Raw genomic sequence first — 24,634 nt, forward strand, 5'->3', positions numbered from 1 at the left:
GATGCAATAAGCCACTGCTGAGGTTAGCAGCTGCTGCTCGGAGCTTAGGGCCTGGCGTGCGTCACCACTGGAGTACGGCAGCGGGACAGGCAAGCAGTAATGGGGTAGAAGAACGGTGCGAATCAAAGAAAAGAGCTGGTCAACTGCTCACAACAGCTTCAGACAAAAGCGCCGTGGTGGGACTTCTTGTACATCCAGGGACTCCTTATCATGAAGTTACCCGAGAGCTTCAATGGCACAGGGCAGTCTGGAACTAGAACATCTTCACAACGTATGAGATGTGTCGAGTATGTTTTTGCCCGGAAAAGCCCAATACGCTTTTCAAACCTAGCCTGTATTCACAGAGTTGTTTAAAAAAAGAAAAAAGCTTCCTTGCTTGATCCATTTTGTCTCTGTGTCATGGCAAACCCTATCTATTTATTTTTATAATTTTTCATTCCCACTAGCTCTGCAAAGCCAGCTCAGTTCCGGAAGAACGAGCCGAATTCCATTCTGGCTCACATCTCAAACAGCATTGTTTATCCATGTCAGTCGCAAAGTCTTTACTGCAAACAGTGACAGATGAGTCAAAAAGCAGACGAGCAGTAATTAGAACAGAATGTTTCTGAAGTGGCAAATTAAGCAAACTTGGTCAGGAACCACCAAGGGACTCTGAAACCCCACAGTGCCATTGCAGGGTGTCACTTGCAAGAGGAACTCAAGCAGACATGGAGACATCACTAGTTTCACGTGCAAAGTGCTGTTTACATAGTGGCTGCTTTACCAGCACCCCACAACCTCAGCCAATAGCTTAAGACAGTCAAGCAGAATATCATTTCCCACTCAAAACAAAGGGAGGCTGTGACAGACAGGATGTCATAACAACAATAGAACTCATGGTAACACGGGCACAATTTATACTGGATTGAAGTCAAGAGACCTATCGCTTCCCAGCTCCAATCCAGCCCAGCTGGTTACCTACGCAAACGCTCCTGCTCCGGAGAACTACTCAGTGACCGTCCTCAGGAGATTCAGCTACCTGGGAGTACAATGGTGCACTGGCTCTGGCTGGGATGGAGTTAACTTTCCTCGTAGCAGCCGTGTGGTGCTGTGTTTTGGATTTGCGTCTAAACCGGTGTTGATAACACACCAGAGTTGTAGCTATAGCTGAGCAGCGCTTGCACAGCGCTGAGGTTTTCTTCTTCCCCGCTCTGTCCCCCCGCAGAGATAGGCCAGAGCTGGGCAAGAAGTGGGGAGGGGACAGAGCTGGGACAGCTGGCCAAAGGGGTATTCCACACCAGATGATGTCATGCTCAGAAATAGAAGCTCAGGGAAAGGAGGAAGAAGGGAGGATGTTGTGTTTGTGGGGTTTGCCTTCCCAAGTAACCGTTACTCATGCTGAGGCCCTGCTCTCCAGGAAGCAGGCTGGACATCTGCCTGCCACTGGGAAGCAGTGAATAAATTCCTTATTGCTTTGCTTGCACGCACAGCTTTGCTTCACTTATTACACTGTCTTTATCTCAACCCGTGAGCTTCTTTGCTTTTGCTCTTCTGATTTTCTCCCCAGTCCTGCGGGGAGGTGGGGGGGAGCGAGCAAACTACTGTGTGGGGGCTTAGTTGCTGCCTGGGACTGACCCACCATGTTTGGTCAAGCAGCTGCATCATTAAAATCCCCTCAGCCTCAGCAAGAGGCTGAAGCAGAAGGCGGCAGGTCCATCTCCTCTCACCTCTACACATTGTTTGCCCACAGCTCTGGACTGAAACAATGCTGGGGAAATACTGCTCAGAAAGACTCCTTTAGCACATCACTCCGCTGGTCAGCACGACGGCCAAGGGACCTGCGTGAGCGCCCACACCACAAAGGTACGCTCAGATCACAAACGCCACAAGAATTGACAGGATGACAGGAGTCGTGGGAACCATCCTGTGATTTCAGTACCACAGCAAGTTACATCACACACCATTTTCTCAGCAGACAATGAAGAACTCTCCTATCTTGAGGAGGTACAGAGGAGAGTGCTGTGGGAAACCACTGGCTGACTGTGAGCCCTCAACTGCTTTGGTATTCCTGCCTGGCACCCTGGCATATTTGTAAGCGTGCAAATATATTCAGTTTAGCCCATCAGGTCAGTGGTGTTTCTTTCATTAGTAACTACTGTTACTAGGATTACATATGCGGCAGTGGGCAGTTGAGGTACTTATGGCTGGGTAGCTCGGTTAACATGAAATGCATACTTCCATGCACAACCTGGCATTTTGCATTTTAACGATGGTGAATTCTACACAGATTAAAAGCTTCGCCCTCCCTCCTCTCAGTGTGGCTGTGAGAGATGGTCCTCGATGCCAAGATCAGTGTAACTCTTAAGGTCACACTTAGAGTGCTCTAAACTCTAATGCTGTTCTTGACTAAATGGAATAGAAAGAAAAAAAAAAATTCAAGCTTAGAAGCTGCAGCATTATAGCAAATTCCGAGACAAAGAGTAGTGAAAAATAGTCCCGTTTATTTGAAGATCTGTCAGTAACGGGTACATATTAAGGAGCAAATCAAGTCCTAACACAAGCTGAAGTAACCGTTGGTTTTACTCCAAGGTTGAACTTGACGCTAGAAACATTCCTGTAAAAATCTGTGGCACTTCAGCTGCTTGCCTGGGAAATGTAGAGGACATTCACAAAGCACAGACATTTGCATTTAAGAAAAATAGTTACATTTCTTCAACTCATTTCCACTCTTATGTACAAAACGGAACAAGATGACTTAACTAAGTTGTTAGGAAAACTCTATGAATCTAAGAAGTGTTTTACCAAGCCAACAGGGGAGTCTGTCAGTTGAGGTATAAGATTGTTTTTCTTCATTGGTTTGACTCATCTATCCTCCGTCGACAGAACGGACAACAATTATGCTGGAGTACGAGAAGCTCATAGTCTTCTGTGTGAAACATCTGTTAATTAGGAACAGATTTAGGGACAAGTTAGCCTGTGACTAGCTCAAAGAAAATGCAAACTGAGCTCAACGGCTTCTCTACGGCACAGACATTCTGAAGCTACCATTACAAGAGAATTGGTCCTCTTACTTCCAATCGCTTGAGAGAGCTATAACCTGGAATAGAGCAGCAAGCATTTCACAGACCACTGCCAATATTGCTGAAGAGGCACAAACCAATTAATTACTTTTGCAGAAGGAAGGACAAAAGTTAGACAGTTTCTGTGTAAGCAAACGTGACTGAATTCCAGTATTTCAAAAAGCCATTCCTGAGAGGAGAGTGAGAGGGACCGAACCACAAGCTAACTTAGTTACTGACTGATTTTCCCTGCTAGACCAGGCTGAAAGTCAGAAAGACAGAGCAGAAAGAAATAAATACAAATCAGCATTTGTTGTTCAGCCAAGGTTTGCTCGAGAGGCTCTGACTTGCTGTCAGTGCAACTTCTCAAATTGAGCTACCTCAAAGTTTTCAGAAGGCAGCTGTTCCTCTGTGCATCACACAGCTTAGTTTTTGGTTTTCATTGCCTTCTCTCTCTACATCATTCAGGACTTTGTTGAATACATTTCAAAGTGTGAAGTTTCAATGATTAGAATTGTTTCAGCCATAGGGTTCTCAGTAGGGTTGTGTTTTTTTTTTTAAACCTCTCCATGAAAACACTACCTGAAAACATGATGGACACATGGTAATGGAGGCATCCGGTAGCAGGGAACGGTAGTACTGCCACCGCAATGGCTTTGGCCAGCGTTTAATCAGGACGTCCCTCCGGCTCATTGACTGGAGAACAGCACGATTCACAATCACTGGAACAAATTCTGAGCCTCCTTGCTGCAGGAGAGCAGGTTTAGAAAGAATTACTGTTACCAACTGCAAAGCCCTTTGAGGATTAATAAGATGTTGTAAGAAGCAAAGTAAAATTCAGTAGAAAAAGCTAATATAGAATTGGCCTGAGTGTAGTCCCACCAAACTCACTGTCAGTCTTATCAATGCCTTCAGCAACAGCAGCATCCAGCCACATCTCTAACTTGGTTTCAGTGAGCTTCCATTATTCATTTTAACACAATTCCTTGTAAATAACACCCACGCCCACAGTCTTTATTAAAACCTCACAGTAACGACTGTTTTATAGGTATACTGCCTAGACACAGAAACACCCTGGGGGACAGCCCCATTGTATCATTGTATGATGATAAAACCAAATTCCAGGAACATTTACTTCAAGATATTTGTTGGTTTGTGGTTTTTGGGTTTTTTGTTTGTTTTTTTTCAGAGAGGAGTTAACTGGTAAATCCCTTTCCCTCTCAAGCGCCATCCCTCTCTTCCAGTCCCCTGCTTTGTATCTCTCTTGTGGTAGTCTTTGTAACACATTCACACCAGAAGAGCGGCATGGATTGCAAGTTAAAATTTTCTATTCATTTCTGTTGGTAGCAAGAAAGAAACACCTGGAAGACACAGGTAAGGCTCTTACCTCAAAGCTCAGTTTTGCTGTAAAGGGATCATCATCTTCAGTAGTATCTGTATTGTCATCAAGCCTCAAACTCTGTGCATCTAGGCGTGTTTCTTAAGGAAGAAAAAGAGTTCCTATAAAATTAGCTGTCCTCACAGTAGCTAGCACTCACAGAATAAATATGAAAGCATACCAGCAGGACTGGTAACCTCGTTGCTCCAGAGTATTCTCAAACTGCTACAGTGCCTAGATTATTATAGAAAGTACTAGAGAAGGGCTTGCTGTGAGTCACAGTGACTGGGGAAATTTATCATTGCAGCTGCTGTAGAACGGCAAAACTGACCACAACCAAGTATGACATCAGCTCTGCCTTGTTTCCCTCTCTGCCCCCTTCTGACAGATGACAAAAAGCAAATGAAGCAACCTATTTAAAGTACTTTTTTGAGCAGTTTTAGTCAGAGATTGTGTTTTCTTGTGCATTACCCTGCACCTAATATTATATGGCCCCCACAGCAACCGGGAGCTCTGGATGCCAAAGTATTACAAAACAGATTCCAACAGGAATGGTTATGAAGGAAGTCCATGCTGGTTTCCCTTGGCTAAGAGAAGGCAGCCTCTAAAGCAAGCTGTTATTGGAAGTGAATAACACACTTCAGATTCTCCCCATTCTTTACAGAAAGCAGTTAAAACAGAATAGGTAAAGCATGGCATTCCATTGTTAAAAAGAATTATTTCACATGATTAGAAACAAATTGTCCTGACAAAAAAGCTTGACAAAAATATTAGGTTTAGTTAAAACACCACTTTGATTGTTATACTAACTTGAAAAGGAAACACGATGCAATTGTACTCACATCAGTCATATGACAAAAAGAAAAATTGAAATCTAAGGAGAAAAAAAAAAATTCAAAATTGTTGCTTTTTTCTCCTAAGAAAAGGACTGGAAACCAATTTTAATCAAAAGGATACGGTCACTCATCATCTCTTGCCATTTATTCTCTCTTTTATTCAATCTTGGAGCTTCAAGATCAATGAGAGCTACAGCTTCTTCATCCGTGATGCCATCTTCCAAATAGAACTCAACCAGATGCAGTACTTCTAAAGGGGTGTGAAAAGCAAGGAGCATTTGACCTGCAAGAACTCAGAAAATGCCTCCTAGAAGATACTGTGCCCCTTGAGAAATGAACACCCTCTGGCTTCTATGACGGTGGTGTTCCGCCCACAAGTTCTCATGAAGCAAGTTAAATAAAATAAAACAAACCAAAACCCCTTCAACTTCTCAAAGGATTGCATCCGTGTTAATGAAACACTTTATACATTCAGTGTCTCATAATAAAGCAATGCTTTACTGCTGCTGCGATCTTGCCATGAAATCCAACAATCCCTGGGACAAGAGGCAGCCACTTAGTCAAATCTAACAACATTAAAAGGAAAGATTTGTTTGTCCAAATAACATTGCAGAGAGAACAAATTAAGTACTAACCTACTCTGTTCAGTTAACATTTATCTACTTGAAAAGCACAACCAAATGTGATATTCCAACGCACCATAGGAGGAAGCAGAGAAGACGAAAGGCTGTCTGCAGTTAATGCAGACGTTCCCCAAGTTATTTAGCAAAGGGTTGTTGGTAGAGCACCTGTAACACAAGGGCACAAGCTCCTGCAAAGACACATACAGAGCACAGTAATCGTAAACAGATCAGCACATCCTGAACTCTTTGTTTTCAATTAAATATGGGCTCCTTAGGTTTACACCACTGATATTATATCAGCGCTAATCTGGAGAAATACTGCTGTGAAATCAGATCTTTAACATCTGAAAATGCTTTCCCTTTTTAATAAACCAGCAAGTTTTCACATTAAAAATAGCTGTCTTCACCATTCTAACAATTAAATTTTCACCTTGCCTTTGAAGCAGAATTCTGCAAATACACAGTGACAAAAGAAGTCAAAGACAAGGTTACCGAAGCAAAGTTTTTTGCTCTAAGGTTTGGTCAAATTGAATTTCTCCAATTAATTCATCTCTCTTCAAGAGCACAGTTATTTTAGGCAGTTCTTAAGATTGTGTTTCTATTATTTCAGGTGGCCAGGTGCATGTTCACTTGCACAATACAATTTATTTTTAGTGAGTACTCCATGAGACATGGCTTTATAGAACACTGCAGAAAGTCAGACTTCAGTTAAAGAAGAAAAGGTGTTAAAATAAGACTTAAGGAAGGAAGGTCATTCAAGGGATAGGGGGAGGAGGGAAGGAGTGCTAGGAGTGGGACAAATGAAAGTGACCTCCAGCTGGACAGCGAGACAAAGACTGTGGAGTAATTGCATGTGGATCAGAGAGAAAAAGGCTTGAAAGAATTAATAGGCAGAGAGGAAGGTAGATGCAAGACAGGAGAGGGAGGATGGAAGCTGCCCATAAAGAAAGGACTGATTTTAATTTGTTCTCAGGAGCAAAAGGAAGTCTGACCTGAAGAATAACAATAAAAGGACCGTGTTTCCAGCAGAAATATAATTATATCACAGAGCTATGCATAATATATTTCAGATTTTTTTGTGCATACAGCAACTCAGATTCTTGGATTAAGCCACATATTAATGATTAACATGAAACACATTGCAACTTACTTCACTGTCATGGAATGGCTTGGATCGGATTGTCAGGCTGCCCAGCTCAATTGATTTCTGGAACCTAGCTGGGATCTGCAGTCCCTGTAACTTGTCATAGGCATGACGAGCCAGTTTATATGCACCAAGAGCTTTACTCTGTTTTGCCAGGGCAAATAATGTATTGCTACAATTTAATTAAGGAATAAAAATACATATGGCATTTAGGAAAAACTGCAATACTCCTAATCAGAGAAGTTGTGCAATGAAGCACATCCAACACTGGTACTTTAAACAGGCTTTAACAAGAGAAATCTATTTACATAACTCCATTTAAAAACAAGTGTGAAAGGACTATCAAAACGGCTGTGGGCAATTATTAGCAAGGTAAGGAATTGACCCTACATGAACATTGCTTTGGTTAAATATTCTGATGCCATTTACAAAATTTCAGTAATTTTAGGGTGAATGGATTTTCCCCCAACCAAAAAAAAAAAAAAAAAAAATCTTACACCACCAACAACCCACTGACACCAACTAAATACACATGATCTTATTGGAAATAAAGCATATGCTCTGTGCCATTGACCAATGGTTGTCTTTCCCTTTCATCAGTGTATAACAGCAACTGCTGTTTAGAAAGCTACTGATCACAACGCACGTTATGAAAGACTTTATGAAAGATTATACATTTGTAAGTGAGGAAGTTATGAAAAGGAAAGCTAACATCCCATCCAAAGCCATAAATGAAGTGAAAACAAGAAAATCACGCCTCCCTGTGGCATCCGGTGACCCTTCTTTTTATCTTTTACAGACAGGTGCATTTTCACAGGGTTCACACAGACCGTTTATGAAGTACTCTCCAAAGATGCAATATGCACTAACAAAGCTGTGCAAATGTTAGCCTGACAGACACTACACAGCTATACCATCCTCATGTGAAGCAAAAGCTCCTGGGTTTTTTCCCCCCCCTCCTGTCTCAGTTCAGTCTCCTTGCAACAACACTGTCAAGATTCAGAGCCAACATCCTGTTGCAGTGACTGGTATCCTAGAACTTGCTTCTCTGACAAAGGTGGTACACCAGACTGGCTGGGTGGTTTTGAGAATTACATGTTAGTTGATTTGTACAGCTCTCCAAAACTATTAAAAAAAAAAAGTAGCGCAGTGTTAAACACACAACAGTTTGAAGATGCTGATTACTTCCTTAGGGACAAAAGTCAGTTTCCATTAACTATAACCAACAGCTGAAACTGAAGATACCCTACAGGAGATCTCTGCATTGTCGATCAACATCAATTATTCCTTTCATGTATCTCACAAGATAACCTCTGGATTTTGTACTGTATTGGAAGGATACACTTTTGAGATCCCCAAAGGAGTCTCCTTTGTTAAGCTGTGAAGCAGAAACCTGGAAATATTGAAGAGGGTTTCAGGCAAGTGGAAACTGAAAGGCTCCTCCTGTAGTATTAAAAATACAGACACATATTTCTAAGCTGGAAAACCAACAACTCATGTCACTAAGCATCACAGCACTAGGTATCTCAAGTACTGTGTTTCTTTCATACACTTGCAAAAAGAAGAGGTGCTGACAGAATATAGCAAGTGGATTTTGCATGTCTTTATCACCAAAGCTCATGCCTGCTACATGCAGAAAAAGAGAGAGAGAGATCCATGTACCTAAAACAGAATCTTTAACAGACTGTTTAAAAATGAGGGCAGACTGGCCAGCAATAGTGTAGAGTCTCCACCACTGTAAGGTCTGAAGCAGTCTGACCAGCAAAGACCTCCCTAGCACAGAGTCTTCTTTTGGGCAAGGGCACAGATCAAGGGCTCTCCAATGTTTTACAAAAGATACTTTCACTAACAGTGGTGGCAACGTTACTACAATTGCTGGAAGTAGCAGGAGCTCCTCACTCATGACTGCTTATCATTTTGGAGTAGTTTACACACATCACTACTGATACACGTACCACACTGTGGGAATCCCTAAGCTAGGGTGCCTTCTTCTGTTCAATGTTGTTTTCCCATGATTAAAGGAAAAGCCGACCGTAGCCTGTGTAGGACCAGAGGCTCAGGTCACTGTGGAACCAAACTGATACAACTAGCAAAAAAGGGCTGGGGATGGGAAGTTGGTCATCGTCGTATTGTCTACTCAAACCAAGACAAGCACAGATCTGCTAAAACTGCACTAAAGTTTTTAGGAACTAAGACAACAGAAGTTCTTGTACAGTACAGCAGAAGCTGTATAATAAAATAAAAGATAGTTAAAGAAATAAAGTTACTATACAGTATCACTAAACTCAATATTTAATTGCCTGAACAGTCATTAATTATTCCTAGTTATTTCTGGACTCCCTAAAGAAAAATGCTCAGGAAGCATAAATACACAACTTCTAAAGTGAATATCTTACAGTGTATCTTTGAATAGAGTGATAGACATGGTAAACTTCTGCCAAATGCTGGAAGTGATGAAACTTCTGTAACATTTCAGTCTTCTGTTGTTCATTCTCTGCGGGAGGCAAAGGCGTTAGTATAAGTCTCCAAGATGAGTCTATGAGACTCAGCTGGAAGAAAACAGCATATTATGATTTCAGCTCCAGCACTTCCAACAGAGGTATGTACCACTTCAAGTGTGTCCCACCTACCTGTGCAAACCACACATTATACAGACTTGCCATTTTTCTGAGCAAATTTCTGGTCTAAAACAAGCATGGTAAAACACAAAACAGTTGAGGCAATGGTTTTAACATAGCTAGAGGCTATAGCTCAGTTAAAGGTAGAAAATAGTAGGTCTGCATCACTGGAAACCTCATCCATAACTTCAGAGTTTACAAATAAAATTAGTTTTGAAACATTTGTTTCATAAATACTAAATACACTAGTAAGCCACTTGGAAAATTTGCATCTCTATAAAATACCTGAGGGGTAACAGATCAGCACTATCATGCATCAGCTGAACTAAAAAAAAAAGGTACTTATAGCACCAGGCAAAAGGCAGTGTTATCAATCTTTTGTATTCATTATTACTAAATTACACCTATTAACTACTGGCTCCACCTCTCTCCCAGTGAAATACATTCAGAAGACAAGATGATAGTAACAAACAATCAGTTTTATCTCTGTTGGCAGAAATAATTTGTAAAGTACCTCTCCAACCTATGTTCAAATACTAGATGTATCTTACACTCCAAGATCATATTTTATTTACTAGTACGTTAAACCTCCAATCACTTCTCTAGTTAATGTGTGTTGTGGGAAGGTACATGAGGATACACGGTCCCAGGAGACACGATTTTGATTCTAGTCAGATTTCAAAAGGAGGCCTACGCATGCTGATGTTGCTGTTTTGCTTATTTGTTTTAAATAAGCACATGGGAAAACTAGGGGGACTACAAAAATAGCACAAGCCAGAGTTATGCACAGCATTAAAAAAACCAAAACAAAGCCACACAACAGTGAAGTAGTTGCAGCAATGCTATCACAATTCAGTAACTGTTTGTCTACATGCAAAGAAGGTAATAAATATAAGCTTCCTTTCAGTTACTTACCTTGGGCTATATCTAAACACTGCATGGAAAGCATCCAATAATAATAGGCTGCATCGTTAAATCGGCTTTCAACCACAGCATTGTGCGTTAGCTGCTCCAGCACTCTTACAGCTTCACTCTGCCTGCCAGCCTTGTGAAATGCTACACAGAAGGCCAAAACAAAGAGGATTTTACAGTGCGATTACATCAATTAACTGAAATTAATGTTTTTAAATTAAGAGCATTCTATTCAGCCAATATCAAATAGTCTATCCAGGGCAGGATAAAAAGGATTATACACTGGTATTTTTCTCCTTGAAAGCAGTGACACTAATGGAACATGAGAAGCATCTCTAGGTATTTTGTGGCTTTTGCAGTGTCTCAGTGGCTCTTGAGCTCATTGATTTTTTACAACGCTGGTTGCTTTTTTTTAAATACAGAAAAGAGCAAAAATGCTATGATGATTAGATCTCTATACAAACAATGGCAATCTCTAAACACTGCAAATCACAACTTCATTCAAAACTACAATAAATTAATGTTTGAAGTTAGTGCTCTGGTTTGTAACACTGAATATTTTGAAAGAGTACAGCATTTATTATATCCTTCTATCATTTATTAACAGCATTTCTTTATTTGATGCTCAGAAGCCAGTATAAAGTAAGATCCCGAATTCTCACTTGGTAAACACGCACTTGACAAAGAGAGTCTTCATATGGGGTAATGGGGATGGGGCGGGGGGAACCAACCCCCAAAAAACCCAACCGCACAGCACAATTGCCTTCTGACTTCAGCTAGCTCAGATATAACCAAATTCTCACATAGCTACACAATGATCTCTCGCTTACCCAATTCTGGGGCATTTATATTTGCTGAGCCACAGCAGCATAGAGCTTTGTGGAACAAACTGGGAACAACGTACGCATATTCACAGCGTTCTATGCGCAAACTACCAAACTGCCCTAAAACCAGGTGCAAAAAGGTTTGGTGCCGAGACACACAAACTAGTTTTGTGTGGAGACAGATCACGTCTGGCATGTTCACTAGCTTGGCCCTTATAAGCAAATGCAGTTATACATGTAGATCTGAGCTGGCTCTGGAAACAGCAGATGCAACAGTCACATGGAGCGGCACCTGAGAAAAGTAACTATACTAAGAATGTGCTGGCTCCACATGGAGCTTGCTTCAACATCTCCTTGTCCCTGGAACAGTTTATGAATTAAATTTTGAAGCCTGTCCACATGATGGAAGGTTGACAGTTCTCTTTAAAGATAATTTTATGAGTCTAACAAAACACATGAAAATTCTTAAAGAAACAGGAAAATTTTATAGTACAAACCCAACATTACCTAAATATAAGGAAAAACTATGCTTTCCACTCAGGTTTGTAAGGTGGCCACCATATTTTGAATGCTATTGTGATAAAAATATTAATAAAGACAATTCAGCTTATATGCCAAATACTGTTGCCACATGCCACACTCAGATATACGACGAGATGGGAAATCTGGACCTGTATTTAGATGCCATCATTTTTGATAAATCCATCACATTTTCTTATCAAATAAGGAGACCTCCAGCTACTTTAAGACCAGTATGAAAACACAGATTCTATTTGGTTTTGAATCCCACTGATAAGAAACTCTCCAGGGCAGAGACAGCATATTCTGTATTGGAAAAGTATGGAGTAAATTTTGAGTGACCAGTGATCTGTCAGTGACATTCTTACCTTTTTGGGCTTCTTCAAATCTATCATTCTCTGCTAGCCACTGAGCATAAGGGACATAGACATCATCTCTGAATTCAGGATGCTTTTCACTCAAAGCAAATGCCTGAGGTAAATAAAAAAAATTCATTTTTAGAATACTGCATGATTTAAACAGTTAAAGGGTTTAGAATATTCCATGGGATCAATCCTTTAGCTCTAAGTAAATTCACAATAAAAATACATACACAGAATAGAGAGCGTAATCCGTATTTTCTCCAGTATGAAACTAATGTATTTTAAAATAAAAAGCAATCAACAACAGAAGAAAAAAAGCTAAGCATAGTAACAGTCTGGTTATTGAATCAGGGAAACTTGAAAGTGATTATCTAGGAAATTTAGTAGATTTCATAGCCAGAGACAAAAAATATTTTTATTTTTACTGAATATCTCTTCTAACAAAATTGAAGTAACACTATAAATGCAGTTTAGATTCACTTTCTAAACTCACTAACTAATAAAGGACTAAGTCTACAATTTTCCAAAGCACTCATATAATTGGGGGAAGGGGTTTATCAATTCCAGCAGCACTTTGAAAACATTTCCTTAAAAAACTACACCTACCAAAAACTTAATGTGAAGAAACAAGAATAAAATTAATGGTGACCCCTACTGTGAAGTGGGTGGTACTGGCAGACCCATGTTTTTCTGGAAAAACCCAGTGAAGTCAGAACTTTACCTAATCAAAAGCATAAATCCAGTTATAGAGCGGGGTCCACACTACCACAGCACACATTCATCAGATCTAAATTGTGCGCATGGTATTCTCACTCGGTTGTGTCCAAATTATAAATAATACAGTTCAAACCAGAATTTCCCATGATATAATTACTATTTATTCTTTCTGATGGACTAGAAGCATCCCATGGATTACCACAGGAAGTGGGCAACTATAACTCAACAGGCAAAAAAGGTGCTCAGAAGTGAGACCAAGAAATATTCAGCCAGGAAACTTAAAAAAAAAAAAAAGAAAAAAAAAAAAAAGAAAAACCCACCACCAAACAAACACTGAGCATACAAAATTAACTTAAATACTCTGAATCACATTCTACAGAAGCCTCCCTCCCTGCCTCTCCCTTCACTACAGTGGTGGGAGAGCCAGACATTTGTCTCCCTTTCTTGCATCCACAGACAGTAAGAAGTAGTGGTTTTAAACACAGAAATAAAGGGCACGCTTACTTCTTCCCAGCGATGAGTCTCCACGTGGAGATGGACCAATGCTTTCAGGTCACCAACCTTCATGTAGGTTTCTGCTGCATAGCCAGGGCTATCAAGTTTCTTAAAATAGAAGGCACATTTTGACAAAGGCTCACGCTCAGCTTTATCCAGTTTTCGAGCAATTTCAATTAACCTAGACCCAGTAAAAAGAAGCCAGATGTTTCAGGTTCTGCCTTGTTGTTTTGCCTTTTGTTTAATTATTGCAATATCTTCACCTTTAATCAGTTATTATTTAATAAATATCATAATAGCTGTACCATGCAACACTGTTTAAACAGTTTTTAGTAAACGATCCAAATTCTTTTTTTTTGCTTTTACAAACTCGAAACTCATTCCTTCAGTCTTTACTCATACATGCAATTCCATATCTCAGACTCTTTGCACAGTCGTGAAGATGGAGGGAGGGAGTAGGTCCTACATGACTGACATGGGACACACTTCCTCAACCCTGACCAAAACAAAAGACTCCTGAATAAACATTACCCTATTTGCCACACAGCAAAACTGAGGCAAGGGAAGGCTGAGTGACCTGTCCAAGATCTTACAGCAACTCAGCAAATGACCCAAAGTGTCACCTATTGCAAACCAAGGAGAATTCTACCAGTGACAGGAGTAGCCCCGGAATTTCTAGGGATCCTGTGCTCCAGTTGTCGTCTTTACCCACTAAATGATTATCCTTAACAGCTTAAAACAACAGAAACAAGCTATCACACACAAGCATTGCTGTGATTACTCTGAAAAGCTTAAGGCATGCATATTTTAAAAAGACAGTCTCATACTACAGATGAACCCATTCATACTCTTTACTGTTGTAATGCACTTGTTTTTGTAACATACTTATGTCCCTACCCTCTAAACATATGTAACTTTTAAAACATTTTTAATTGTAGATGTGCTTCAAATACTCAATTTGAAAGGCACATATCAAACAAGTTTTGTCTTATTTTAAAGTTATGCAGAATTCATAACAACTCATTCAAGTTTTTATTATATATTATCTCTGAGATGGAACTAAAACCTACATATCAACCCAGCCATGGTCCCCACTGATTTCTATGGCCTTCATGTGCTCGCCTGCAGACAGGTACATCTCCACTGCTGCTTTTGGTTCATTGATATTCTTGGCCCAATCTGCTTGTTTTTTTATTAGCATCTTTGTGTCTTTGGGGTCTCCAGATCCCAGAAAATCCTGAAATAGTGCAACACAAAAGTTTGCATTACCTTCTGGTCACAAACATTGTTACAGTGCAAATTATAAAATACATAAAGCCTTTTTTAATGAATATCGTTATGCCTCCTAAGAAAAGAAATACTGCATGCAGAGCAACATGAACTGATCCAGCCTTCAGCAACTAATCATCAAGGCCCAATGTTCAGTAGGAAACAATGGCAAGTCTCCCATTTAGATAGTTTTCAATTAAAATAAAATAAAATAAAAAAAGTGGGAGATTCTGGGAGGGCCAGGAGAAGGATGATACAGATGGCTCAGAGGTAATAAATATGTCCCCACTTGATTTCTTGGCACGCTTGCTCTCTGTTGATCCTGTTTAAGTGGATACAAATTATGATTTCTGCATGCTTTTCAGGAACATGCCTTTCCAAAACAAAATACTGATCTCAAAAACTGTAATAGATCAATTCCAAGTTTCAGATTTTGTTTTGCAAGCCAAGAAGGTATGGTCTGACTCTCAAACATGACCCAGCCCCACCCCATGCTTAGTTAACAATAGCGTACCCACTTAATCATATGTTAGCATCAGGATGCCCAGCCACAAATCAATTAAAGGCTGAAATTTTGTTTTCTGCAAAGACACTTGATACTTATATTACAATATATCAAAGAAGTTCTTTTGTAAGGACGGAATGACAGCTGCTCAAAAGTGAGAGTGACTCTGAAGTACTGGTTAGACTGCTGCAAGGAATGCAAACACCAAGTCTGGATGCTGTGATGATGACCATTTTGGAAATATTTCTAATAGTTTGTTCAGCTTCTTCTGCCAATACCAAAGCCCTGGCACCATATGGCTCACATCTGTTGACATCATGCACCAGGGGAAGGGAGAAAAAAAAAAAAAAACAACAAAAAACCACCCCAACAAAAAACTTCAACACCAGAAGATCGATTAAGGGCAATTTTGTCTGTTAACAGAACAGGATACTGTCCATTAAAACAGCTTCTATCAAGTGACAAATTAGAACAGAGGAGAAACGGCAAGGTGAGAAGAGAGTGGAAAATGACCTTATCCTTTGTGTTTCTAGTAAATTCTGATTCAGGTTTAAAAAAACAAAACAAAACAACAAACAAGCGAAAAACACCCACACAAAGCACCCACACAACAGATCTGTTCCTCTACCACAATTCAGCAGTTTCCCTGATGCAGCCAGTCGACAGGTACAGAACTATACCCCATCTCTATCTCAGCTCTTAAATGAGCTCCACGTAGGATTTTGCTCTAGCATTATCTACTGCAACACAGCCCTGATTCAAGTGAATAACTATAAAGATGTCATGATAATCTTTGAATATGAAAAACTGAAGTGAAAGAATCAAGTTGAACAATATCTTTGACACAACTTGTTTTCCAGCTTAGGTCACCAAAATAAGTCCAAAATCAAAAGCTCAGCTTCTTACAGTATAAAGAGGTTTTTGTGAGTTCTCAGTAATTTGCGATCTGGTACTGCGATAACAAGCCTATGACCAGATATCAAAGGGCTTCCTGACCTCTGCCTCCAGTGTGGACTCTCTAGCCAGAGCTAATCAAAGTCAAGCACAAGCACAAGAAATCAGATTCTGTAAGGGTCCCTTTGCATAATTCCGCCAGCATCAAAAAAACAACAACAACATCCAACACAAAAACACCCCACACCCCCCTCTGGTGTTTTTTGCCAGAGAAATAACTGGCAAACAAGGGGGGCTTACATATTCTTCCAGGTATTGTGCACTCCCTGCACAAGAAGCTTCCTTCATATGCTATGAAGTACCTTTAATTTCCTCTGCATGGAGTTACTCTCAAGGAGACACAAGACCTTTTGCTCTCTGCTAGTTAAATATAGACATGACTACAGCCAAGAATTAAAAGATTCTTATGAAGACTTATGGGAAAATTTTCATCTATGAATTACATTTATGTTCAAGAGGAGCCAAAACACTGAAGCTAACAAAGACTCATCAGCCAAAAATAGTGGAAGTCAGACTTACATCAGCAAAGCCCCGAAGTATTTATATTAAGCTCTTAGAAGAAAAAGATCTCTCTGTAGCACAGTTTGTGGAATCTATGCTAAAACAGTTTATATGCATGTCATGGTAAAGTCTTTGTCCTGTATTGGGCTGAATAAGGCTCTGATGAGTGATGAATGAAACTAAACAGTGCATGCATTCTCAGGGATTTTGATAAGAAAACACCATAGAAGACTTAAAAGCCAAGTAATGCTTTCTTATCACCATATAAAAACATCACTTTTTAAAATCATGTTCAATTTATTTCTACATGGAAACAGAATTTAAAAAAAAAAAAGCCAAGACATATTGAATCTTTGGAAGAAAATTCTCTAGTAAACAAAAATGTACTAGGTTAGTATATGATACACTTTATAAAATACATTAACATAGAAGTAACATACCTATTTAAGTTCAAACTCTGAAAGAAAAATATTTTTATTATAATACGGAAGTGAATTAAATGCACGGTGCATTCACCTCCACTTTGCATGTGTACTACCTTATTATCTTTGGAAGACAAAATAATAAAAAGGGACTCGAGCGCTATAACAGGGAAGAAACAGTCATAAAACCAAAATTTTTAGGTTTTCAAAAAAAGGAAAATTACTATGGATAATACTATATAATCACAATGAAAGAGTTGCCTTCGGTGGTGTCCAACAAAAAAAATCCACTGAAAAGCCATGAATTCCACAGACACATTTGAGACTATAAAAAACAATCTGCTACCTCAGTAGGAGACTCTGAAGAAAAAGGCTACCATTACATCTAGACACAGAAGATAGCCATTTTTCCCCTTATAAGCCAAACGAACTTCAACCAATTAACTGAGAAAATAAAGTTGGAATTCAAAGCCCACATTTCATCCAATCCTTTTGTAGGATTATCCTTTGAAAACAGTTACAGGTACGTTAGTATTTCTGCAAAATATTCAGTTGCAAACTATTACCTTTGCATAGTCAAACATGCGTAAATCAGAGTACATATCGAGAGCTAGGTTTTCATGTCCACTCTTTTTGTACAACTTCGCTGCTTCATGGAATTTTCCCTGGTAGGCATAAACATCTGCCAGGAACAGTTCATTGTTGTTCTCTCCACGCTTCTTCCGCTCCTGGAAAAAAAGCCAAGAGAGATGTAGAAAATACTGTAGATGATCAGGATCTAAGTGAGAAATAGCCATTGAAGAATTAGATTTTTCAGGCTTAGATTTTAACTGTTAATAAAAACCTCTAACAGGGCATCATAATTATGCCTCTCCTACATTTCTGGTGAATTTATAATTAAAGGATTAAATCCCTTCTTAATTAAAATTAGGAAGAGCAAAATTAAATGTCACTATACAAACCAAAGTGATGAAAAATCACTTCTCTTGATTTCACACAGGAAAATGAACACATGCTATCATTATGCCATGCTATTTTAAAAACGGCATCTGATGGGTTCCTTATTTGCTCCTGTAGAAACTCAATAGCATATAATTTGGCTAAATTAACAATATGTGCGGGTGGGATGACAAACATGAAAATAATTGCTAGCAATAAGCAGATTCAAGAAGTATGTTAACCTGCCTCTGAATAAAAAAAAAAAACCCAAAAAAACAGTGTCACCACCACTGTCCCCACATCCTGATTTCAGGTAGGGAGCAGGCGCTTCCAGAGCACGGGCACACACTCCCCTGCTCACTGGAACTGCTCACACTGATTGTGTGGGAAGGGACCACAGAGGCAAAGTGCGTGCAGTGCCACAGAGAAACCCTTTACGTGAATCAGACCCATAGAGGTACACTGACTTCAAGGCACCAATGCCATATATATGCACACACACGTGCATATGTGTGCATCTGCGTGTTTTAATGTGTATGTTTATATTTGTCCTATGTCTCGGAAACATATTACTACCCTGCTTTGGATAAAATTATTACTGCTATTAGCCCACCTCATATGGAAATATATAGATGTGAACTGAATTTAAAAAAAACTGCACGAAAGGGGGAAAAGCATTCCACGAGTGTACAAATTAAATTCTCTACTGGCAAAGGAGACTCAGCCATCACTCCTTCTGGTCACAATTATTGACAAGGCTCATACTGGACTGGTGTTGAAAGTTCTGTTTAAAAATTTGCTTAAAAGAATAATCAGACAAATTGTTACACCATATTTTTAAAGACTTCACAGAATCTTGCCAGATATAGAGATCTGGCAGTTATGTTTCCTGCTGTCATCAATTAGAAAAAAAAAGTGTCATTACTGAGAGAAAACCATCATATTAATGGAACATATGTGCTTAGTTACACCCTTACAAGCCTTAAAAGGAATCCGATACACCACAAGCAAGAGTAAGCAATGATGTAGAACTCTCACTTCAGAAGGAGCATTTTCAAGAAGTCTGAAAGTAAGTTTATACCTATTTACAAAGGGAATCTTTCTCATCAAACAGAATATAACATGACAATTCCAGAATGTCCTCAATAGCCACAGATCTGGAGAAGCACATGTGGAAAAGAATGTTAGTAGTGGTGAGAGAATGCTCTCATCTACCTAGCTACCCTCTAAAAAAAAAAAAAAAAAAAAAAAAAAAAGAGGGGCTCCTAACACAGAACTTTGTCCCATGTTAGACACCAAGAAAAGTTAACTGCAACCATCTGGCATTTTGACAGAACCAGGACAGCTCTGCAGAAATGGAAGACAAGGAATGTATTCTTTCAGAGAAGGTGTAAATCTAATTGGCATGAGAAAGAGGAATTCCCTTTATGCCACCTCAACACAGATCTTTAGATTAAGCATTATCATGCAGTCTTTGTAGAAGGACAAGGGTGATACCATGTCTTTTAATGTGCTCATGACAGACAGTTATTGTCTTGTGAAATTCTATCAAGAAGTGTGAAAAGAACAAGAACTAGTGGTTAGAGCACAGTATGGAAGTAAGGAATCCCAAATTCCATTTCCAGTTGTCACAGACTTGTCATGAGACCTTGAGTTTGTCATTTTATTTCTCTTGGCCTGTTTCTGGCTCTGCAAAGAGGAGATAATAGTAATTACCTACCTCCAGGGGGTAAGGAAAGGCTTAATTAACTCATGTTTGTGAAGTATTCTGTACTAAGCTCTGTTAGCACAGTAGTATTCTACCAATTATTAATTGAATACTAAACGTTTTTCCAGTTTTCCTGAAGACAGTTTCAGAAGTTCTCGTTGTCCCACAGCTTTATTTTTTTTCCATGAAGTTTCAGTCATATGACTAGAATTTGAGTCACTTCTGCTCATCAGGATTTTTCACTCTAAACATATCTCCAACAGTCAGAAGCACTATCTGAACAAAAGTGCCTCCAAAATAGAAAGTACTGATTTTGGCATAGTACTAAGTGTAAGAAAATACACTATCTTTAACGCTCTCTTACCTCTATGCTGCTGATCAATTCTAAATATCGAAGGTCTCGTACCCTGGTAAATGCCTATTGAAAAGAATAAAAGGAATTAACTTGAAAAGCCAGAAAAAAATCAAAATATTGTTATGCATAAATCAAGCTGTCTTCATGCAAACAGGACAGACAGAAATATGCCGGGGTTTGTGTAGTCCCTAACCTGACGGGCTCTGACTACAACTGCAGCCCCTGAGGCATTACAGTAAATAAGACAAGGGTACAATCCAAACAGCTTATCACTGAAAATAAACAGCAAAGGCAGGGACTAGTAGGTGTATGTATGTCAGTCCCCCAAGAAATACAAAATGCCATTTAAAATATTACATACTTTTATTCTGGCTATTTTATAGCTTTTCCACTTTGATGTGAGGCATGATACAGACAAGGAAATTGAAGGCAACTATTACAAGGTAGAACATATAATTGATCATATTGCCAACGCATACTGCATATGCTTATAGTTTTTATACCATCCTGAAAATCCAGTATGGAAGTAGCGCAGAGAGAGGAAAGGAAGTAAGAAAACGATAAGATAAAAGTACTGCAAGACAGTGTAATATCTTTTGCAAATGGAGATAAATGTGCAACCCAAAGTCTCAAGTGGCAAAGTCACGTGCGAGTTACAGCAGCTTACCACTTATTCTTGATATGCACCAAAAAATAGAAATTTAACTCTTTAGACCGCACGTTCAAGACTTCTAACCAAACTAATGCTTAAGAGGGCATAGAATATTCTGCTTACACCAGATTGGACTAGGAACTATGAGAGCCTTTAATGTCAAGAAGCTGCTTTTGTTCAAATTAATCCGCTCTAATCCTAAGAGGGCACTACTTTAAAATTCCAAGGAGGCACTGAAAACTTCTTCTATTTGCATAAAGCTGTCCATGAAACTGGAATTGTTCTGATGCCTCCACTTAAGAAAAAGGGAAAAATAAAGCATTTAATTTCTTTAAAAAAAAAATCTGTTATTAAAAGATGCTTGTCATTACAGGCCATTCCCTGCATATTTTTAGAATGTTTTGTCTTTCATACAATATTCATGACATTGAACTCAGTTCGCCCTCTCTTATTTGAGAAAACGTGGTGAAAGACAATAGGGAAGTATTTTATGCCCAAGGAAACTCTGTTCTTCTGTATATGCCCATTTATAGACCACTCCCAAACCCAAGGCATTCCAGATAGAAAATGACTAAAACGATGACATCCCATCACCACTGCCTTCAAAGAAGGCACTACATTAATGTGTAGATAACAAAGAATATGAAACCTCCTCATTGGAACTGAGGCTATATTAAATACTTAGGGGGAAAAAGAGTAAGTTCATCGCAGTGGGGAGGGGGGGAAGCCAGCTAAGGCATTCTTTGCTGCCACCCGGTGGTCACCAGCACCACTGAGCAACTTTCCAGTTCTATTTCCCTCAAATCCACTAACGCATTTTCCAGCGGATGAAAGAAACCATTTTCTTTGCATTTAACACTTTGATTTAGAACATGGCATCTATCTAGAGAGCTAAATTAGATTTCAGTTTAAAACCTCATCTCAAGATCCTGAGTATATAACAAACCAACATTTTCTTTGTATGTGGAATAACATACATACACTAAAGACAAGCAAGATAGTAACCCAGGAACACCACTTTGCATTCCAGCCATAAAACATACATTATACACAGACACACAATATATATATTAAAAAAATATAAAACAAGCTTTCTACTAAATAAGTAAATAACTGATTTACCTTTTTAGCAGTTTCAAACTCCAGCCCTTCTAAGGCTTCCATGGCCAGTTCTTTCCAGTCAGTATCAGTTACTCCTAAACACGCAATTTGATAGGCTTCTTTAAACATTTTTCGTTCCAGATATTGATACATGGGTGCAGACTGAGGATTTCCATTAAAAAACATGTATTAGAAAGCATAATACTGAGATATATTAGGGAAATTCTCTACATACATTGGCGGGGGGGGAAAAATTCTAATCACAACCATTACAAGCTCCACAGAGAATAAATGTATGTTTTTTGTATAATAGACAGAACAACATTCTGGGGTGATTATTATTGTATCTTGACAAGCTGGGTTAATTATATTCCAAACTCATCCATCTTGAAATCTTCAGTTCCTAGCATATTAGGAAGTAGTTAAGAATATGAATTCTTCTGAGCATTGCACATGCTAAATATTATGTACAATGAGCTTTTTTTTTTTTAAATACTATGGAAGCAGAGCAAAGGAGGGGGGTAGTTTGTTCTCAAAGGCTAAAAGCATGAAAAGTGGCACAACAGCCCAGTGTAAAGCATCCCTGGAAATACTCAGACACAACAGGAAGAGGTATCATGAGGAAGTAACTCTTCTGTGCCAACCCTGATGACAAAGCTGTTTTACCAAGACTGCGACTATTAAGCCCAAAAGACACTGACCTCAAGAACCAGCCCTAGAACGGAATTAAAGAGAGAAACTGTCAGCTGCAGGCTGACACAGACAGACTAAGGCTCAGGATCTGCAGCTACAGCTCGAACCCTTTGAACGAACAGGGAGCACTGCAGCTGGATTACCTTTAACTCTGGGTTTGCAACCAACGACAGTATGCAGATTGATTTCTATGTTATTTTTATCAATTTATCTGAAAATTGTATACTTTTTGATACTCCCTCCCTCCAAAAGAGTAGCTTTGAAAAAGCTGCCTCTGTGATACTTCACAATAATTTTGTGGCATACTGGTGCCTACAGCATGCCAAAGCCAGACAAAGAGTGTACTAGGCTGGTTGATCGCATGGCTGTCAACCACACTGGACAACCCAGAGCCTAATTAAGGATCTGCATAATGCCTCGGAGGAACAGACAGGGGTCTGTAACACAGGTATCCGTTAGTTAATAAAAACACACGGCACTTCTGCCTTCTTCATTGACTCAGTTTCAAATCCTGCCCACACTTGGGTGCATAAGTCAGACTCTTTTTTCCTTTCCTTTTCCTTTTTTTGTTTTGTTTCTTGGACTGTTTTAGACTCTCCCATTGCTTCCCATAACGCAGAAACCGGCATTTTGTGGAAGGCAATCTCTAAATTTAGAATATAAAGATTACACATGTACTATACATTCAGACTAAAATATACAGCTTAAATATTGCCTAAACACATCTAGATGAAGCAACAATAAGACAGTATTTGATGTACTCGTAAGAAAAATGAAATTACAACTTGAGAAAATGTACACAGAGAGACTACAGTAAAAATACAGGAAGAGGTAACACCCGCACCATATCTGCATCTTTGCTTTTAGATTATGTGCATTTGCAAGTAGAAAGGGATAATTAGAAACAACAATCAACAACAGCAAAAATGAAGTTAGCTTAATTAATGCCAAATAAAGAAAAATAAAATAGATCATGCAATATAACTTAAATAACGATGAAGAAACTGAACTGCAATCATTTTGGTAATGGAATACGAGTAGATCTCAGAAAAGCTGCTTCACTTCTTAAATATTGATGTTTATGAAATGTAAAGCAACACTTAATGAGATTAAAGGATTACCTGCGGAACTTCAACAGCTGACATCGAGAAAACATGAAGACAGAAGATCTTGGAGCCGTTGTAACCCACAACAAAGCCTTGAAGTTTTTGCTGATGGACAGGGAAGTTACTAGCTTTGATATTGAGGTAACCCCCTCCAGAAAAGCAAAGCATATCCTCACACTGTGTATTCCAAGCCACACTATTAGCATTGGGTTCCTAATGAGCAAAATAACTGATGATTACAACAGATGCAATCACATCTTCTTTCCTAAGAAACATGCATCCTTCAGCTAGAACATTTGACCTATTACAGCCCGGATGTGTACACACACAATTATTATTTACGTTTGTAATATTCTAAAGCCTAGTATATTCCTAAACAGATTTACAGGGACACATTTTACATTTTAATAAACAGCTGTAATTGTCTTTCCTTTGTTTTGTATTTATTAATGATCTATACTATCAAAAACTGTAGAACATAATATAAAATTCCACAATAATACACTGTTAGTTAGCTAGTACATTTAATTGTTCATTTTTCTGCCCGTCACAAAAATAAAGTTACAGACCCTATCTTTGTAGCACTTCATACTTTCTATCCAGTGTTCTCTGAAAACATTTCATGAGCATTAATGTGTGAACCCTTAGAGTGACTGCTAAACTGCCAATGAAAAGAGAATTATCATTATTCATTTTATAGTCTGGGAATACACGATGAACAAAGTAGTTTAGGCTTTAATTCTGTTCGTACTAATGATAAAGCCAAAATGCTCATTAACTGTAATGCTTCAAAGGGAACCAGGACAGAGCTCTAAATTAAACTGAAAAGGTCACATGTTTAAGTGCTCTTTATTCAGCTGTTGCTCACATATATCTCCTGTCTTCTAATTCCTTGTCTACCATCTCTAAAAGGGTAGTTTTGATAGAGAAATAGATCACAGTTAAGTCCTACAAAATGTGATT

At 38.9% G+C, this 24,634-nt stretch overlaps 1 protein-coding gene across 7 annotated transcripts in view; it reads right to left on the reverse strand.

The window, feature by feature from the left end:
• Positions 1–2,479: 2,479 nt before the first annotated feature.
• The window catches only part of IFT122 (intraflagellar transport 122), a 33,885-nt gene continuing 11,730 nt past the window's right edge, over positions 2,480–24,634 (reverse strand). For 4 of the 7 annotated variants that reach the window (XM_050904996.1, XM_050904992.1, XM_050904993.1 and 1 more), the window contains 16 exons: positions 23,687–23,884; positions 21,894–22,034; positions 20,129–20,182; positions 17,684–17,845; positions 14,537–14,703; positions 13,476–13,647; positions 12,261–12,363; positions 10,553–10,693; positions 9,416–9,513; positions 8,362–8,462; positions 7,026–7,191; positions 5,952–6,063; positions 5,374–5,502; positions 4,426–4,505; positions 3,621–3,785; positions 2,480–2,918 (listed from right to left, as the gene is read on the reverse strand). In XM_050904996.1, the coding sequence (XP_050760953.1) occupies positions 2,829–2,918; positions 3,621–3,785; positions 4,426–4,505; positions 5,374–5,502; positions 5,952–6,063; positions 7,026–7,191; positions 8,362–8,462; positions 9,416–9,513; positions 10,553–10,693; positions 12,261–12,363; positions 13,476–13,647; positions 14,537–14,703; positions 17,684–17,845; positions 20,129–20,182; positions 21,894–22,034; positions 23,687–23,884 (2,079 nt within the window). In that variant the 3' untranslated portion in view covers positions 2,480–2,828. The remainder of the gene's footprint in view (positions 2,919–3,620; positions 3,786–4,425; positions 4,506–5,373; positions 5,503–5,951; positions 6,064–7,025; positions 7,192–8,361; positions 8,463–9,415; positions 9,514–10,552; positions 10,694–12,260; positions 12,364–13,475; positions 13,648–14,536; positions 14,704–17,683; positions 17,846–20,128; positions 20,183–21,893; positions 22,035–23,686; positions 23,885–24,634) is intronic. The other 3 variants (XM_050904997.1, XM_050904995.1, XM_050904991.1) reach the window with 1 other exon arrangement.

Source organism: Gymnogyps californianus, chromosome 13 (assembly GCF_018139145.2).
Source record: "Gymnogyps californianus isolate 813 chromosome 13, ASM1813914v2, whole genome shotgun sequence".
Lineage (NCBI taxonomy): Eukaryota > Metazoa > Chordata > Aves > Accipitriformes > Cathartidae > Gymnogyps > Gymnogyps californianus.